The following is an 18,228-nucleotide window of genomic DNA, read 5'->3' as shown; positions in this document are numbered from 1 at the left end:
TTAATCCTTTTTGCTTTGTTTCCTCATCTGTAAATAAGCTGGAGAAAGAAAGGGCCAGCCACTCCAGTTTGCCAAGAAAACTCCAAATGGGGTCGAGGAAGAGTTGGACAGGATTGGAACAACTGAACCTGGGGTTTGAATTCCAGCTCTGTCATTAATTAGCTATGTCATCCTGAGCAAGTTTCTTTATCTGTAAAAGAATAGAAGGAGATCTTTGTGAGGATTTAGTAAGATAACACAGGTAAACTATTTTGAAAACCTCCCAAGTATTATATAAATGTAAGCTATTATTACTCATCCCCTTCTTTTACCCTCTGGAAAGGGAGAGAACAGCAATGACCTAACATGCTTGCTGCACCCCTCAGCTCAACATCATGAAGTTACCCCATTTTTTTGGGGGGGAGGCTATCCCCCTCTAGGAGATCCTGACTAGTCTGTTAGGAGAATTTGTCTCTCTCTCTCTCTTTTCCCCTCATATACAGCAGGGAAGGAGCCCGAGGTATAATGAGGGCTCCTTGGATATATTGGGATACAGGACTGGCAGCATCGTGTATGCCAAAGGTTACACATATAAGTTAATTTTAAATAATAGGCATTAGAAACAGCCCCAGATAAAATACCAAAGTCAAGAAATTGGGCCTAAGATAGGATCAAATGGGATAACGTGTATAGCACTTTGGAAACTATAGCTATTATTACATAGTTTTCTCTTACCTTGCCTATCCTATGGACTTCTCCCACCTCATTACCCACGTCCCAGATGCCTATCTAAGATTGCTTCCTTGTTAATAACTCAGGTTTGGTGTCAGAGAATCTGGGTTTTATTCTTGGCTCTGCTTGGATCATTATGTAACCTCAGGCCAAGAACTTAACATTTCTGATCTAAGTTTTTTTGTCCATAAGATCTATGAAGTCCCTTGTAGCTCTAAGATCTAAGAGGTCAGTTCTCACTAAAATGTTCATTCAAAAACTGTTATCACTCACTGAATTTTAGCTCTTCTCTGGGAGGGTTAGTTACATTTTATTTTATTTTATTTTTAACATTTGTGGCAACATTTAATCTGAATTAAGTCTCTTTCTTTTTTTATTATAGCTTTTTATTTACAAGATATAGGCATGGGTAATTTTTCAACATTGACAATTGCCAAATCTTTTATTCCAATTTTTCCCCTGCTTCCCCCCAGCTCTTCCACCAGATGGCAGCTTGACCAATACATGTTAAATATGTTAAAGTATAAATTAAATACAATATTAGTAAACATGTCCATACAATTATTTTGCTGTACAAAAAGAATCAGACTTTGAAATAGTGTACAATTAACCTGTGAAGGAAATCAAAAATGCAGGCGGACAAAAATAGAGGGATTGGGAATTCTATGTAGGGGTTCACACTCATCTCCCAGAGTTCTTTCTCTGGGTGTAGCTGGTTCAGTTCATTACTGCTCTATTTGAACTAATTTGTTCATCTCCTTGTTGAAGAGGGCCAGGTCCATCAGAATTGATCATCATATAGTATTGTTGTTGAAGTATATAATGATCTCCTGGTTCTGTGCATTTCACTCAGCATCAGTTCATGTAAGTCTCTCTAGGCCTTTCTGAAATCATCGCTGGTCATTTCTTATAGAACAATAATATTCCATAACATTCATATACCACAATTTATTCAGCCATTCTCCAATTAATGGGCAACCACTCAGTTTCCAATTTCTGGCCATTACAAAAAGGGCTGCCACAAACATTCATGCACATACAGGTCCCTTTCCCTTCTTTAAAATCTCTTTGGGAAATAAGCCCAGTAGCTGCACTGCTGGATCAATGGTTAATTACATTTTAAAGAGTTACTAGTCTCCCCCGGTTTCCCTTACAATAAATGCTTCATATGCAACATTTGTAGGGGAGTTAGGAATGAGTGGTAGGAAATAGCTATTCCCATCTCCTCTCCTGCTTTGAAGGGAATAAGCAAAAAGAGGTGTCACACTGGCAAGGTTGCTTATTGACCTCAGACTAGTCATGTATGAAGGGTAGGGACAGATAGATCCTCACTAGTCTCTCTTACTTCCCTTCAGTTGGCCCAGATCCTGCCTACAGAAGAAAACTTTCTACTGTGCTTCAGGCAACACGTGGGCTCCAGTGCAGAGTTCATGGAGGTAAGTTCTGAGATGTTCTAGGTGGCCCATATCTGCTGCTCCTCATCTTGTAAGACAGAACCATCCCTTTCAGAACCCAAAGTCAGGAAAGACTCTTCTTGAGATAGCCCGTCATTTGGAGAAACAGCCCAGAGTTATGTTTTAGGAAGAACAGGACAAGTCAGGAAACCCTAGCTCTTAGGTTTCCTCTAGGACATGAGAGGCCCAGATGTTGGCCCATAGCTCAACATACTAATAATCAGTTGATCTGATTCAACAGCTTTCTTCAAGGAGCTCAAAATACTTTGCAGGTATTGTTCCCCTTCACTATAACTTCCTGAGGAAAGAAAGGAAAAAGTGGATAATGTATTTTTTAACTAAAGATAGAAAAACTGAGGTCCAGGAAAAGGAAATATTCTGGAATCTACTCTTAATTCTACTTCAGATTCATTGTGTGACTATAGAAATCATTTCTTCCTTATATACCGCCACTTTCCTTTTTTAAAATAGATAATTGTTAAACATTTGATTCAAAAAGTTTTCCATTCTCTATATGTTAAAAAAAATGACCTCAGAATTTAAGGATTTTACAGTATTCTTTGTATCCCTAAGAGAAATATGACGGAAATGGCCATGACTCAAACAGACTGGTAATTATTAACTAATAATCTGCTTACTCTAACACTGCTCTGCTCCTGATCAGTCTCAAAGCCAAAATCAAACCGTGCCCACCACATACACATTCTCTTTACTCTGGCAAACAAACAGAGTTTTAAAAATAGGATTTTCAAAACTGGAATTCATGTTGCTGTTTTATATGTTTTAAATCAATATCCATTTAATAGGCCTACCACCAAAATTCACTGCCAAAAATGAATAGAAAGCGAACACAAGAAACAAAAACCTTTCAATGAAATCCCCATGTGCAATACACATTGGCTAGGAACTAACAATTTCTCGGGGTGGGGGACACATTTTTAAAATCCCAACATTCCCTGGCACCATATGTTGGCATTCATATTCAAATGGGAGTATTATCAAATGGTAATGCCAGCTCGGAGAGAATCCAACACACTGATAATCTCCTTTGTCTACTATGACACTAAAAACATTTGTAAATAGCTTTTTCTTATAGTTGGCACATAGATTAGTGTTCTATGCTTGGTTATTCACCTGACTAGCCAGTTGGAACATCTCAGGGTGGCTCACACCCAAATATACTAATTACCTCTTGAACTGATCTAACATCATTTATTTTTTTATACCTAGCCCCTTCCTTTCCTCATAAGCATGTCAGTCAGTCAACAAGCTTTTATATTAAATGCTGACTAGGGGCCAGGCATTGTGCTAAGTTTCTAAGTTTTTAGAAAGGCTAAAGTGGTCATTGCCTTCAGGGATGAGACATTCTTTCAGGAGAGATAAGAGATACCCAGAGTAAATGAAAGGTTCTGTGAAATGAAATGGAGGTCAGTAAGTGGCTCAGGGAATAGAGTCAGGCAGACTCACCTCCATGAGTTCAAATCCAGCCTCTTAACTGCATGATCCCAGGCAAATCCCTTAAATCTTCTCAGTTTCCTCATCTGTAAAATGAGCTAGAGAAGGAAATGGCAAACTACTCCAATATCTTTGCCAAGAAAACCCCAAATAGAGTCCAGTGAAGGAACTCAACAACAAAGGAGAAGGGAAGAATGGGGTAAAGAACAGTCCTAAGTTTCCCCTTCTATACAGAACCAGAATGAGATTAATTGGAGCAGAGCACAGAGACAGATTAAAAAAGAACTGAAAAGAGGCCAAGTATCTGTGATCATCGGCCCTCTCTCTGTAGCTGAAATGATTTGGAATCCATCTCTGGCTCAGTCCTCCTGAGCACCACAATAGCTGAAAAAGTAGATGTCCCAGCATAATAGCCCAGATCCCCGCCCCTCCTGAGTCTCTCCCCTGTGCAGTTTCTATCAGCCAGAAACATGAAATGGGCTTCTCAGCAGCACAGAAAGGTTTGTGCTCTCCGAGAACATGAATCCCACCTGCTTGCGCCAGAGTCTCTCTCTAATTTTAGCCAACCTCAGGACTCTTTTGGAATTTCAAAAAACCCAAGTCTCTTTAATTCTTTGTCTTGAATGAGAAAAGAATAATGATCCAATGGCAGAATGCATTATGCTAAAGGAGGAGAGCTAACCGAAGCAAAAAGCAGAAGAGCCTGGGCGGAAGGAAGGGAAAGAAAACTTTGGCCTTGGAATGATCTCATTTTGAAATCTGGTTCAGATTATGTCACTCCTTAAGTCATTGTCTTCTCTCACAGGAAAAAATTTAGCCCAACTGGACTATGTGAAAATGTGGGTTCCTCCTCCCTAAAGAAGGCATTTATCCATTTATCCTCAGTCAAAGAATTATTTGATGGCATTAAGTATGAAGGTTTTTCTTGAAGAAAAGGAGACGCTCTCATCATTAGATATTCCCCAACCAACTGATCTATAACACGGGACTGGAGCCATTTACTAAGCTAGGTGGTACATTGGATAACTGGACCTAGAGTCAAGAGGTCATATCTTCCTCAGATACCACTTGTGTCAGAGGCAAGTCTGTTTGCCTCAGTTTCCTCCTCTGTAAAATGAGCTGGACAAGGAAATGGCATACCACTCCACTATCTTTGCCAAGAAAAACCCAAGCAGAGTCTCAAACAACAACTTGTTGTTTTTTTAATTTACAGAGTTGCTATAAAGAAAGTGCTTTGCTACCTTAAATATATGGGGAAAATAAAGGGCCTAACAAAGAAATAGCCTTCTCAGGGTTATGATCCTTTCCTTTTGTTCTTGCTCCCACTCTCCTATCTCCTCAGAGAACCTATCCCATATTCTTCCTCTCCTTCTCATCTCCAATCTCTTCCTAAGGCTAGACTCCTTTCCCATGGTCTCCAAGCATACTCAGTTCTCTGAAGGCCTTAAAAAACTCTGCCATCCCTCTAAATATTATCTTATTTCTTGTCTCCATGTTCTTGTTAAACTCCATGGAAGATTTAAGTCTCCTTACTGGCTCTCCTTCCTCACTACCCACTCACTTACCCAACCCTCGCCATCTTTCCACAGCTTTTGCCACTTGGTTACCTCATCCATTACTCTGCTCCATGATCCTTCTTAATCTCCTTTTTGGCTCATCACCTAAGCTCTGCCCTTCTTTTCTTCCCTCTCCACATTCTCTCCCTTGATGATCTCATATGCTCCTATGGATTCAAGTACTACCTGTAGGTAGAGAACTAACTCATATACCTAAATGTGTGTATGTATGCATACTTCTGAATTCTAAACCTGCTTGGTGACAGGAATATTGTTAAGATCAAATGCAGAAGCAGGAGGTACTGTTCTGTATGACCACTGGCTCTGGAGTTTAAATCTAGCCTCATATACTTGATACTAGCTGTATGAACTTGGTCAAGTCACAAGATCAAATACATTATTAATTTCTCTGTCAAAAACCATATAGTCAGTAAAAAAAAATATATATATATATATATATAGTCAGTAAAAAAAAAAAATATATATATATATATAGTCAGGAATGGTCTGAATGGTTCATGGAAGGAGGGATATTTTCTAGCTGAGAAGATCAGAGAATGAATAAGGTGTCTCCTGAAGTAGACCTTGACATGGGGAAGGATGGAAAGAGGAATAAAGACCATGGCACAAGGAGATATTGTGCTCAAAGACTCAGAGATAGGGGAGAGCAGGATGAAATTAAGGATCAGGGTTGTTGTCCTTCATTCTAGAAAAGGACCAAAAAGGCGTCTCTACGTCAGGGTCAATATATAGTATCTGAATGTGCTGATCAGATCATATGTGAACAATCCTAGTAATGCCAGAATTCTAGTAATGTCCTTACCTTCCTGCTTTTGAGGTCTTTATTATCATTTTATGGGACCTCATCCTATAAACAAAACCAGCTTGAGTCAGTTCAGTTGACAAAGTGGCTGCCAATATCAAATTCTTCACTGGAATTTATAGCAAGTTAGACCATGAAAGATTATATAAAAAAAAAAAAAAAGATAAAATAGGTTTCCTTGCCCAGATTGCTGAAGATGGCTGAGGGCTCATCAACAGGCCTCAATATCTACTATGATCCTCTCCCCCAAGTTTCCTGGAAATCCATGTATCCAGACCTGAGTGTGAGGGGAAGGGAGAAAAGGATAACCAAGTCCAGAGTGCTGACTGAGATGGGATCTCTCTGCTTACCCTGATAATGTATGATAAGATGCCCTTCCCAAACACCACAGAGACAGGTGCATCAATGGCCACAGGGGACTCTTTGCCAACCCTTCAAAAATTCCCTTTCAGGCATGGCGAAAATATGACACGGACAGAAGTGGTTACATTGAAGCCAATGAGCTCAAGGTAAGTTGCCATGAAAAAATGGAAATAAAGCCATTGCAAGCCTGAGTGTGCTTGGGTCACATAACCATATTCCTGGGGTGTATTGCGAGAGAGGTCCCTGGCCAGAAGGCTGCTTGTGGGGAGAGGGCAGGAAGAGAGAGGGACAAGATGGGGAAAGAATATAAGCAGGTTCAATCCCTCCCTGGCACATCTTGTAAAAAGGGAAATTGGAAACTTGCTGCCTGGAAAGCCCTGGTATCTCTCGATTTTCTCAGTTCTAGGCCAGCCGCAGAGCTAGGTGTGAGATGAAGCAGCCTCCCGGTGACTGGGTCGCACCTTTGGTGTGCCTTGGAGGAGGAGGCTCTTCTGGGATGGGGGCTTTTCTGAGCTGTGGTTCCCCGTTTCCAAGTGCAGTGATTAGGTACCGAATTTAAGGTAACAAGGAGGGGAGAAACTTGCCCCTGCATCACTTGGATACTGGGGGAAGTTAAGACGCTGTGAATGCAGCCCAACCAGGCATCCCTTCCCTTCAGACCAGGTGCAGATATTCAGGGGTTGCTGATTGGCTCAAGAACCACCCCAGGGATGGATGGACAAAGTGAGGGAGGCATTGGGAGGCTCCCACTACCTCCTCCATCCATCCCTGTCCTCCCTGACCTTTTTTCTCCTTTCTTCCTTCTCAAGTATCTATGTCTCAAAGCAGCCAGTTATCTTTAGGACTATGACTTAAATCCCACTGATGTTGCTGTGGGATTACTGGGTCATTGGTTCCTTCTGTGTTTTCAGGGATTCCTCTCAGACCTGCTGAAGAAAGCAAATCGCCCCTATGATGAGCCCAAGCTCCAAGAGTACACACAGACCATAGTAAGTAGAAAGGTGCCCCTTAGGAGAAGAGAATTGGACTGGAACACAACCTTTATCCCGGGCTGAGAGGCTCTGAACCCTAGAGGACCTGTGAACACCAATTATCTCAAATCCAAGCCAGACTTATGCTAACTGGCCAGAAGCCCTTATTTTAACTATGTCAGTGTCATTCTCAGGGCCCTTCCCCACTTCCTGCTCCTCACCCTCCATGTTCCATCCTTTCAAGAACTAGCTGAGATTCTGAGTCTGCCTTAACCCCTAAGCCAGCAGGAGACTTGGGGACTGACCATTTCCATGGCAACCTCTGCTGCTCCAGCAAGGAAGCGATGAGGGAAGACAGCTAGGCAAGACTGAAAATAAGCCAATTATAGCTCAGTGAGAAATGAGAAACAGGATTTCTAGCTCCTCTACTATAGGGAGAAGGGAGAAGAGGAAGTTTGTGTAAGCTCCCTGCTATTACTTGGGGTGACATCTCTAAGTAATGTTGACTCCTGACCTCCACATAGTCTCAGAGGAAAATAAGCAACCTCAGGGTGTCCCTGCACATTATCTTCTTTCTGAACTTTTCCAACAAAGCCTAGAGAATAGTTAGTAAATAGAAAATAGCAGAAAAATGGCCAAGGGTCCAAGAATTTAGAGCCTCATCAGCCTTTGCCAAACTCAGCCTGATGCGCGAAGCAGATAGTTGTCTTGCTGACCAATAACCCAAATGTATTTCTTTATCCCAATAGCTGCGGATGTTTGATTTGAATGGAGATGGTAAATTGGGTCTCTCGGAAATGTCCCGGTAAGAGCCCCCTCACACTTCTGAAGTCATTATTATGATATATTCTACTGGTTTTCAGCTCTGCTGTCTGTGGCTATAATTCCATCACCTCTGGACAAACAAAAAGAAGGATCCTTCAACTGAATTCAACAAACATTCATTAAGTATTAATTAATGTTCAAGGAACTGTGCTATGTGCTAATAACAGAAAATGAAAAATAAGTCTCTACTCTCAAGGAGCTTTCAGTTCTGAGAAAACAGGTGGAAGGAAGAGACAGATATACAAATTACTGTAAACAAATTAGAAAATTATAATGTACATAAGAAAAATCAGGAATTGTCTGAATGGTTCTTGGAAGGAGGGATATTTTCTAGCTGAGAAGATCAGGGAAGATTTCATGAATAAGGTGTCTCCTGAAGTAGACCTTGACAAGGGGAAGGATGGAAAGAGGAATAAAGACCATGGCACAAGGAGATATTGTGCTCAAAGACTCAGAGATAGGGGAGAGCAGGATGAGATTAAGGATCAGGGTTGTTGTCCTTCATTCTAGAAAAGGACCAAAAAGGCGTCTCTACGTCAGGGTCAATATATAGTATTTGAATGTGCTGATCAGATCATATGTGATCCACTTCTGCTGGACCATAAAGAACAGGAATGGGAATGCCATAAAATAAGGTTAAAAGGATAAATTAAACCCAGAGGGACTCAAATGCCTAAGACATTTCTATTTTATCCTGCTGGCCATGAGAAATCACTGAAGCTTTCTTCTTTGAAATGTGACATGTGCACTAGGAAGACTACTTTGGTAGCACTATGAAAAAGAAAGGGGGAAAAATGATGACAGGTGGTAATTAGGTGGCCTTATTAATAATTCAGGAGAGAGTTGACACAGACTTGAAATAAGAGCGATAAGTATGAACTAGAAAGGAGAATGTTCAGAATAGAGATATTTCAGAAGTGGAATCAATAGCACTTGACAACTGACTGAATGTTTGGGGTGAGGGAGAGGAGAGAATCAAGGGTGATGCTAAGGTTTTGAGCCTATGTGACTATGGGATTAGCAATAGCATCACAAGAAAGAGAGAAAATAAGAGAAAATTTAATAAAAAAGTTCTGCTTTGGATGTGGTCAATCTGAAATGTTTCCAAAGTGAATGGAATTAGAAATGCAGAATTAAAATTTAGGAAAATAATTTTTCTTGGGATATAAATTTGACCTTAATCTAAACAATAAAGGAAGCCACAAGAATGGATGAGATCTCCTGGAAATGAGAAAACTAAATAGTACTACATGATCCCCAAAGACTCATTTTACTTGTTTTTTTTTTTTTTTTCCTATATTGGGACTTTTCAATCTTCTTTGTAGATACTAACCCTCTCCAAGAATCCTTTGCCCTGCTTCAGTTCCTCTTGTCTACTGTCTAATCTACACTCTTAACATTTTCCTTCCAGACTGTTGCCTGTACAGGAAAATTTTCTCCTTAAATTTCAGGTAAAATAGTTCTTTTTTCTTTCTCTAGTCTGTGTCTTCTTTCCTTTTCTTCATGAACTTTGCTTCTTCCTTCCCCCAACACACACACATACACACACACACACACACACACACACACACACACACACCCCTTTTTAATTTATTTTTATTCATTCATTCATACTCGATCCTTACAGGGCATGAAGCTGACTTCAGAGGAGTTCAATGCTATCTTCACATTTTATGACAAGGTAAAATGAAAGACCAGCATGCACAAAGGAAATCAAGGGTGTATTTCTAAGGGGTAAGGCCAGAAATAGGGAATCTGAAACCTCACAGCAGGAAAAAAAAAATTGATCAGAAATATCTAGTCCAGATTAGGCCGTCTCGGCCACTTCTAGCCTCCCAGTGGCTCACCAATGCTCACCTTTAGACAAGGACATCCTTCTTGGGACATGGTGGTATCAGCCTTTAACATCTGTCTTAGAAGCTGGACATGTGCCCCAGACTCTCTAACTTCCTCTTAAAATCTCATCTCAGGAGTGGGATCCAGGAAGTTGTCTAGATGCTTTTTTCCTCTATGGAGATCTGTTCATTTCTAGGGAATAATAACAAGGAAATAAAGTAATCCATGCATCAGTTATCAGAACAACTATTTTGGTTTTTTCCCTAGCCAATTCAAATAACTGAATGATTTTTTTTCTCTCCATTAAAATAGTTATTTGACTAAATTCACTAGATTGGCCAGTTAGTTTAACATTATATATACCAAACCTCAATGCCCTTCAACAGCATGCCGAGTGATGGAAGGTGAGGTTGCTGGAGAAGAGTGAGGGAATTACTAGAAATTCCCTGACAAATGTTTGTACTTAATTCACAGGATGGGAGTGGCTACATTGATGAGCATGAACTGGATGCCCTTTTGAAGGACCTGTATGAGAAAAACAAGAAGGTGAGGACATCTTTGGAAGAACCTTCTAAAATGGCTCTGATTGGGAACAACAATTCTGTCTTGGCCCATCCCATGGAAATCTGAGAAGGATTTATTTTACACCAATCAAATTAATTAATCCAAGTAGGCTTCCTATGTGAAGGAAATGGTGGAAGGAAAGAGCAGATGTGAGGTGGGAAATTATTAGACAATAGAACAGACCCAGAGAAGAAAGGCAGAGTGAGTGAGAAAAAGGGGTCACAAGTAAGTTTTGTTTTCCTGGGAGAGATGAGAATTCTTAAATTCAAATGTGCCTCTCCTGTGATTATGTTGTCTTTCAAATTAACTCCCTTCATAGCTTTAAACTGGGTTCATAGGCTGAAACCTAGAGAACTGAAGTTACCAAGAATGCATCTCTCCAGATAGCATTCTTTATGGTAATCTGGCAGGCTTCTAGGTAGCACTGGGAAGAAGAGAGGGAGATTCTTAAGGTAATAAATATAAAGATGGGCTTGCCGATCAAAAAATCATTAAGCAAGGAAATAAAGCAATTAAAATCACTGCCAGAGAAACCCAGATCTATGGCAGCCTTTGGGACCCAATGAAGTAACAAGAGCAGAAAGAACATCCAGAAAGAAGAGATTTACAAAGCTTAGTATAAGCTGACCTTGATATGAACAAGAGGATCACCTCTCAGGATGAACAAAGAACATCTTTGAGAAGTGATGGGGAAAACCATAGATTTGGTTCAGGTATGAATGTAGAAAAAGTTAAGATGTCAACAAATTCTTTTATCTTGAAAAAGAGAATGAAACTGCAAAGGTGGCTGTAAGATCTGAACAGGGGTGAGAAATTGCTCATGGGAGTGGGCCTAGCAATGCCCCAAATCCCCACAAAGTGCAATACTAGTGTAAGCTGTAGCTGTATGGAGGAAAACTAGCTGGAAGGTTTAGAGTCAGGTGTGTAAAACTTCATGTAGGCTTCACTTCTGAGCTTTGGTGAAGAACAAGAAACACATCCCAGAGCTCCTGAACTGTTTCAAGGAGGTGATTCCATCCAGTTCCCAAGGAACATTTGATTTTGGGTTCAGGATTAGGAAGCACAAGATATATTGCCACTAGCTCACGTAAACCACCCTGCAGGCTTGGTTTTTAATCACTTAAAGGGAGAAGATGATACAAATTAATAGGGTCCCTTTCTATAGCAAAAACCTGATTTGGGGAGAGGATCCTGGTACTTCAAAGACATGGATCATTTTTGTAGGAACTCTTAGAATTTTGTTAGTTAATCAGTGAACATTTAAGTGTTTCCTATGTGCCAGGCACTATACTAAGAGCTAGTGATATAAAGAGAGGCAAAAGACAATGTCTATTTGTTGGTTGACAAAGGAACTAGAATTAAGAGGGATTCAGAAAGTCTTCCCAGAGAAGGTAGAATTTTAACCTGAAGTTGAAGGAAGCCAGGAAAACTAACATGGCTTCCTTCAGCAGAGTCCTTTGGAAGGAGATAATGGGTTTGTGTTAGCATAACTCTATCAGAGATTTCAACACCTTCCCACACAGCATGTTGATCACCTTCAGGATATGTACTGTTGACTGCAGGAGGAAGTAGGGTGAGGGGAATTTATCTGAAGATCAAGATATAAGGCTAGGATTAGAACACGGAACAGAGTCCAAGCACAGATTTAAATTCCTGAGTTTCGTATGTATTCACGTGGTATTCAGTTAAGCCTTTTGTATCCCTCTGGAGTGGTTCCAATTCCAAATGGCTCTGCTGTGTGTAGAGAAGGGGAGTGAGGTCTCAGTTTTGCATTTCTAAGTGGCCACCTGTACCGATCCTTCTCCCATTCTCTTTCTCTCATCTGGTCTCCCAGGAGATGAATATCCAGAACCTCACAAGCTACAGAAAGAGCGTGATGTCTCTGGCTGAAGCTGGGAAGCTCTACCGCAAGGACCTGGAGATTGTGCTCTGCAGTGAGCCCCCCATGTAAAAAGAGATGGGGACCTGTTCCTCTTCTCTCCTCCCAATTCTCTTTTCCCTTCCTCTGCCCTGCCGCTTCCACCAAGACCTAGAGATTTGAGGCCCCGAACATCCCCTGCAACCCAGCATTAAACATTCAGAAAGCAGGAGAGGAAGGGAGCAGCAGCTGCTGATGGACGTCCATAGGGCCTTCTGTCCCACATCACTTCCACCCCACCCCAGACTAGCCTTGCTGCTCTGCTTGTGACTCAGATTAGGGGAGAGGGGCCCTAATTCTCTTTGCTGTGATGCATGAGCTCATCTGTTGTATGATTTAGGCTACTGCGTCCAATAGGGTGACAGTCTATCTTGCTCCCCAGTGTCCCTCCTCTACCCTGGCTCCCCAAGTCTCCTCTGATCCCTCTAGCTGGTGGTGTGTTGTTCATTTCTTCCAGTTTCCGACTGTGGCGAGAACGTGACCTGCCTTGCCTTTTCCAATTTGGTTTTTCCCTTTTTTCCACTTCAGTTTCTTGTCTTATTATTTACCAAAGAAGAGTTTACAGACAATAAAATGGAAAAGTTCTGCTACTCAAGCCCACCTACTGGCTTACAACCTGTACTCTTTCTTTCTCATTAGCAACCCTAACTCTAAACAGGCTTAAGGAGGTAGCTCTGCTTCCTTTAACACAAAGAAATTGGGAAATAGCCATGGGAATGCCTTGTCAGTGGCACACTGCCACCCAAGAAGACAGACTCATTCAGGAAGATACAGTCCTGCATCCTGGGAATTCAGGAGAGATGTTGGGGCTAGATAGATCCACTTAGAAACCATCTGACTAGAGATAATAAGGAAACTATCAAGAGAGAGGATGAAGAAGGAAAAGGGCCAGTTTTGGCTTATACCAACCATTGGAGAATAATAAAGGAGAGAAGCAAGGAAAAAAAAAAAAAAACAAGAAAAAAATAGGGTCATGACATCCAGAGGAGAGAGGGTCATGATATCTAGGAGAGTGGTTGTCAGTATCCAAGACAGCAGAAGTATCAAGGATAAGGATTGAGAAAATGCCACCAGATCTGGCATTTAAGAGATCACTGATGACTTGGAGGGAAAGGGGGGAAAGGGGAGCAGATTCAATTGAGTGAGGAATCAAGGGTAATGAAGGGATTAAAACCTAGGAGACTAGAACCATGGTGATTAGTGGAAACTTGGAACTTTGGGGAAAGAGTAATCTGGAAAGAAAGGTAATGCAATTTTGCCTTATCCATGCCTGTACATGCTCTGCTGCTCCCTCTTTCCCATGAAACCATGAAAAGTAAGAAGGAAGTAGGATAGACAGAAGGCAAGGGAGGGAAGGATTAGTCACTGTGTACTGCCCTGGAGCAAAAAGCTAGCTTTTGAAAGGCACTAATATCAGCCAAAAGATGAAAAAGAGCACAGGATGGATGGATGGGAAGGTGGGGGGCTGGGTCATAAAGCTTTAATTGTCCCGAGGGACCCTCATTTGATCAATAATAGATGAGAAAGCAGGGGAGCATTGAAAGTGGTAATGTAGTTATATGGGATATGCCCTGACTACTGAAAAGGTAGAGAGGGGCCCCTACTTTGGAGATCTTGTCCTAGTTATTCCTCCATATGTAGGAAGCAAAGTGGGCACTGACATTAAACCCAAACAGAGAACCATCCAAGAATTCTGCCCTCTGCATTGGTTCTGATAAGTACCACTTCCTCCCCATCTTACCTCAAATTTTCTTCCCAAATTAACTGGCACAAACTCTAAGTATATAACCTTCTTCCCTACCACTCTACCATTTTTTCCTCTTCACCAAAAGTAGGAAACCCAAAATGACCAAACCTCTTGCTAATCAATAGTATTGATTGGGTACCTCCTATGCATCCATGCTACTTGCTATGGAGGTGTGCAAGAGGAAGAAAAGATGGGGTACAAAGTTGCTTTGCCCCAATCCGGTCAGACAAGCAACAGTTGTACCTTTGCCCCAATCTGGTCAGACAAGCAACAGACAAGCAAACAGTCCTTTGCCCCTAATTCCAACATTGATAGTTCTAAAGGACTCAGCTTCAGATGAGTTATATGTTTGAAGCCATCACTCCCCACCATCATTGGTCTCTGTGTATAGGGTTAAGAAAAGAAGACCCAGTCTCAGTCCAAAATCTCTATTGACTAGAAATACTATAGACCTGAAAACCCGAGGGAATAAGAATTTATTAAGGGCTTACTATGTGTCAGGCACTAGGCTAAGCATTTGACAAATAACTCATTTGATTCTCACAACAACAGGCAGGGGCTTGACAATACCTATTATCTGTTATTAAGGGAGACTGGAGGTGGGGGAGCATTTCAAAGTAAATGGTATCAAAAACACCATCAACAAATATTCGTTAAAAAGGAAAAATAATTCCTCTGTTGGTATATAGATCCATAAAAACCATCTTGATTTTGTTGTGCTGGCAGTTGTCTCGTATCCATAGTGCTTAGCACTCTAGCTGGTATATAGGAAATAGTTAAAACATGCTTTATCATCCACTCCTCACTCTCCCCAACCACATATATTCAACCATTTGCCAAATCTTAGTATTTATGCCCCCCATGACATCTGTCCCTTTTTATTTATCCCCATAGCCACCAACCTAGTTCAGACCTTCATCATCTCTCTCCTGGACAATTATAAGGCAATAGCCTCCTCAGTGGTCTCCTTGCCTTATGTCTCGTTCTGTTTCAATCCATTCTCTACCCAGCTGCTAAAATGATTTCCCTAAATAAAATTATTTCATCAGCTTATAACTAATCTTCAATTATTTCCTTTGGGATCAAACATTAACTCCTTTTGGGGACTGGGGGACCCTGTGCAGGCCTCTTAAAGGCCTTAATAACTTGACTCCAATATACCTTTCTAATTTTGTAATACATCCTCCTCGTACTCCAGCTACACTGGTCTTCCCATTGTGGAACTCCACCTGTCATTCCCAGTCTTTGCTTGGATTATGCCCCATGCTAAAATATACTCTCTCCTTTTTACCTCTCAGAATCCCTTATTTCCTTAAAAGTGCCATTCAAACTATCTTCTATACAAAGTCTTTTCTGCCCCCTTAAAATTTACCTAATAACATACTGTCTCCCCAAAGAGAATGTAAGCTGCTTGAGGGCAGAGGCTATTTTTGTCCTTATATCTCAAGGGCTGAGCATGGCGTTTTGGCACACTGTGGGGGTGCTTCAGGTATTGGCAGATTGTTGCCCTTCATGCTGGAAGAGGACCCAAATAGCATCATTATGTTGGGGTCAAGATACAATGTGTCCTATTTAACATGTATAGGACTGCTTGTCATCTGGGAGAGGGGGTGGAGGGAGGAAGGGAGGGGAAAAGTCGGAACAGAAGTGAGTGCAAGGAATAATGTTGTAAACAATTACCCAGGCTTGGGTTCTGTCAATAAAAAGTTATAATTACTTTTAAAAAAGATACAATATGTCCAACTGTGGCTGATCACATCCCGTCAAAAGCTTCCACTGGAGGTCTGAAAAACAAGAGAATTGGATTTGATTCCTGGTTGTGCTACTTACTAGCTGTACAATCTTAGGCAAGTCCCCTCACTTCCTTGAGCCTCAGTTTCCTTATCTGTAAAAGAGAGGGGGGAGGAATTTGTACCACATACTTCACAATACTGTTGTGAGGATTAAATTTATAAAAACACTTTGTAATCATAAATGGCTCCACACAAATATAAAGAGCCCTGCTTTTCATAGATTTCTGTTAGCTTTCCCAGACCAAACCTTGGAAGTGCCTATCTCCAAAAAGAAGAGAATAATTTGCATCGTGTTACAGGAAAGGGGTCAGGGATCAACTTATATTTATAGACCACCAAGAGGGCTGAAGTGTTTTTGTGAACTTTAGACCTAGTAAAGATCATTCTTTACTACAACAGGAAACAAATACTCCCCTCCCCCCCCCCCAAAAAAAGCTCTGACTTTTGCTGTCAGACTGCATTAGCTCCCCAAAGTTCTGGACCTTATTGACTCAAGTCCAGCTAGTCATTTTTCCCCTTTATCTCCCTCCTTCATCGGTTTACCGATGGTATTTTGGTTGTGAAAGTATATTACAAACAGAAGCATTGTCAATATTGCCACAAGATGAAATTCAATGAACTGAGTGTTTCTTCTCTGTGCAAAGAAAGCACTTTCCCGAGGCACTAAAGGGCCTCCACAGATGTTTAAAGTAGGACTTTTGCCTTCAAGGGATTTACAGTTTTAGGAAGATAAGACATAAAATAAAAGCCTATAAAAAGATACAATAACTTCAGAAACAAACAATTCAAGAGACATCACAAGTCAACTAAATATTATGTGATTGGTCGTTAAATACATCTGGGCAGTATAGTAGAACCATTTGGTCAAATCTGGCCAATGTCCTCTTGGTGACTGAGTCCATCATTGGCTGTGTGGCAAATTCAGAGACCAAGAAAAGTGATTTGCCTTCTGGTCTCCAGCTAACTAGGTCAGCCTTGGCTATCCTTCCTCCTCAGTCCTTTCTGTCACCACTGCCCTTTCTAAAATGTTTACTATCCCACATCTTATGCCAAGACGTCCTAATGTCAGCAGCTGGCCAGGCTGGGGTGGCTGTGTTTCTGGATATTTGTGGAGGCACAGCTTGGCCCGGCTCCATCTCATTAGTGCTTCCCAGAACCTGGTTTGTTAAGATCCCTTTGCTGTCTTCCTGTCATATCAGAGGAGCCTGGGGAACTTGGTCTCCAGCAAAAACATGATTTTTTTCTTTTAATGATCCCTTTTAGCCCTTTCTGAAAGCCGGTATCTTTGTTCATCTGGCTGAAGAGAAAGATGATAGCAGTCCTGTAGACAACTGATAGGAACATTGTGTGGTTTCTTAAAGTTCTTTCAAATGTTAGGAGGCTGGAGAAAAGCTATTTGGAATAAAGCTGACAAGGACCATGGGGTGAATTTGGATTTTACCCTTTTCTTCCTCTCCCTGAATACCAGTTAAAGAGCTACCTACATTTGGGCTCACCAAATCATTAAGAGTGAATGAACAGGTGGTTTCACTCTTTGCAACTCCAAACAAATGGCTTAGGAAAATCCTACCACAAGTTTGTTCTACCTATGAACTTTTTCTGCACTTTTCAAGTTAGGGGACTGCAAGAAATTATTAATTGATATTAATTGTTGTAACTAATATTATCACATCAATTTTAGCCATGCTTTCAGAGTCAAAGAACCACAGAATGTGAAAGGTCATCCCCAACTTTTTAAACTGTGGTTCCCAATCCCATATGGGATCTCATCACTGAACATGGGGTCATGAAATTATGATTTATTATCAGGAAATGTTTGATTTGTATACCTATATACCCGAGGTCATGTAAAAATTTCTTGGGTGAAAAGGAAATGAGAGTTCAGTCATTAAAGTTCAGACATTAAAAGATTATAGTATGCTGAGTAAAGTGAATAAAACCAGGAGAACACTGTACACAGCAACAAGATTACATGATGATCGATTCTAATGGATGTGACCCTTTTCAACAATGAAGTGATTCAGGCCAATTCTAAAAGACTGGCAATGGAGAAAGCCATCTGCCTCCAGAGAGAAGCTTGTGGGGACTGAATGTGCATCATGACATAGTATTTTCACCCTTTTTGTTGTTATAAACTTGATTTTTGTTTTATTTCTCATTTTTTCCCTTTTTTGATCTAATTTTTCTTGTGCACTATGATAAACATGGAAAT

The 18,228-nt window shown here is 40.9% G+C and overlaps 1 protein-coding gene and 1 long non-coding RNA gene across 2 annotated transcripts in view; one reads left to right on the top strand and one right to left on the bottom strand.

Moving 5' to 3' along the window:
• The window catches only part of CALB2 (calbindin 2), a 28,816-nt gene extending 15,736 nt beyond the window's left edge, over positions 1 to 13,080 (top strand). Inside the window, exons 4-11 of the mRNA XM_031949957.1 lie at positions 2,067 to 2,147; positions 6,452 to 6,508; positions 7,274 to 7,351; positions 8,083 to 8,138; positions 9,570 to 9,609; positions 9,786 to 9,839; positions 10,469 to 10,540; positions 12,393 to 13,080. Coding sequence (XP_031805817.1) covers positions 2,067 to 2,147; positions 6,452 to 6,508; positions 7,274 to 7,351; positions 8,083 to 8,138; positions 9,570 to 9,609; positions 9,786 to 9,839; positions 10,469 to 10,540; positions 12,393 to 12,509 — 555 coding nt within the window. The 3' untranslated portion in view covers positions 12,510 to 13,080. The remainder of the gene's footprint in view (positions 1 to 2,066; positions 2,148 to 6,451; positions 6,509 to 7,273; positions 7,352 to 8,082; positions 8,139 to 9,569; positions 9,610 to 9,785; positions 9,840 to 10,468; positions 10,541 to 12,392) is intronic.
• Positions 64 to 18,228, bottom strand: part of LOC116421276 — a 21,058-nt gene continuing 2,893 nt past the window's right edge. Inside the window, exons 2-4 of the long non-coding RNA XR_004231580.1 lie at positions 15,941 to 16,007; positions 10,016 to 10,186; positions 64 to 190 (exon numbers count right to left, since the gene is read on the bottom strand). This is a non-coding gene — a long non-coding RNA (uncharacterized LOC116421276). The remainder of the gene's footprint in view (positions 191 to 10,015; positions 10,187 to 15,940; positions 16,008 to 18,228) is intronic.

The sequence above is a fragment of the Sarcophilus harrisii genome, chromosome 2, assembly GCF_902635505.1.
Source record: "Sarcophilus harrisii chromosome 2, mSarHar1.11, whole genome shotgun sequence".
NCBI classification, from domain to species: Eukaryota; Metazoa; Chordata; class Mammalia; order Dasyuromorphia; family Dasyuridae; genus Sarcophilus; species Sarcophilus harrisii.
This window is presented reverse-complemented; position numbering and strand designations above follow the sequence as displayed.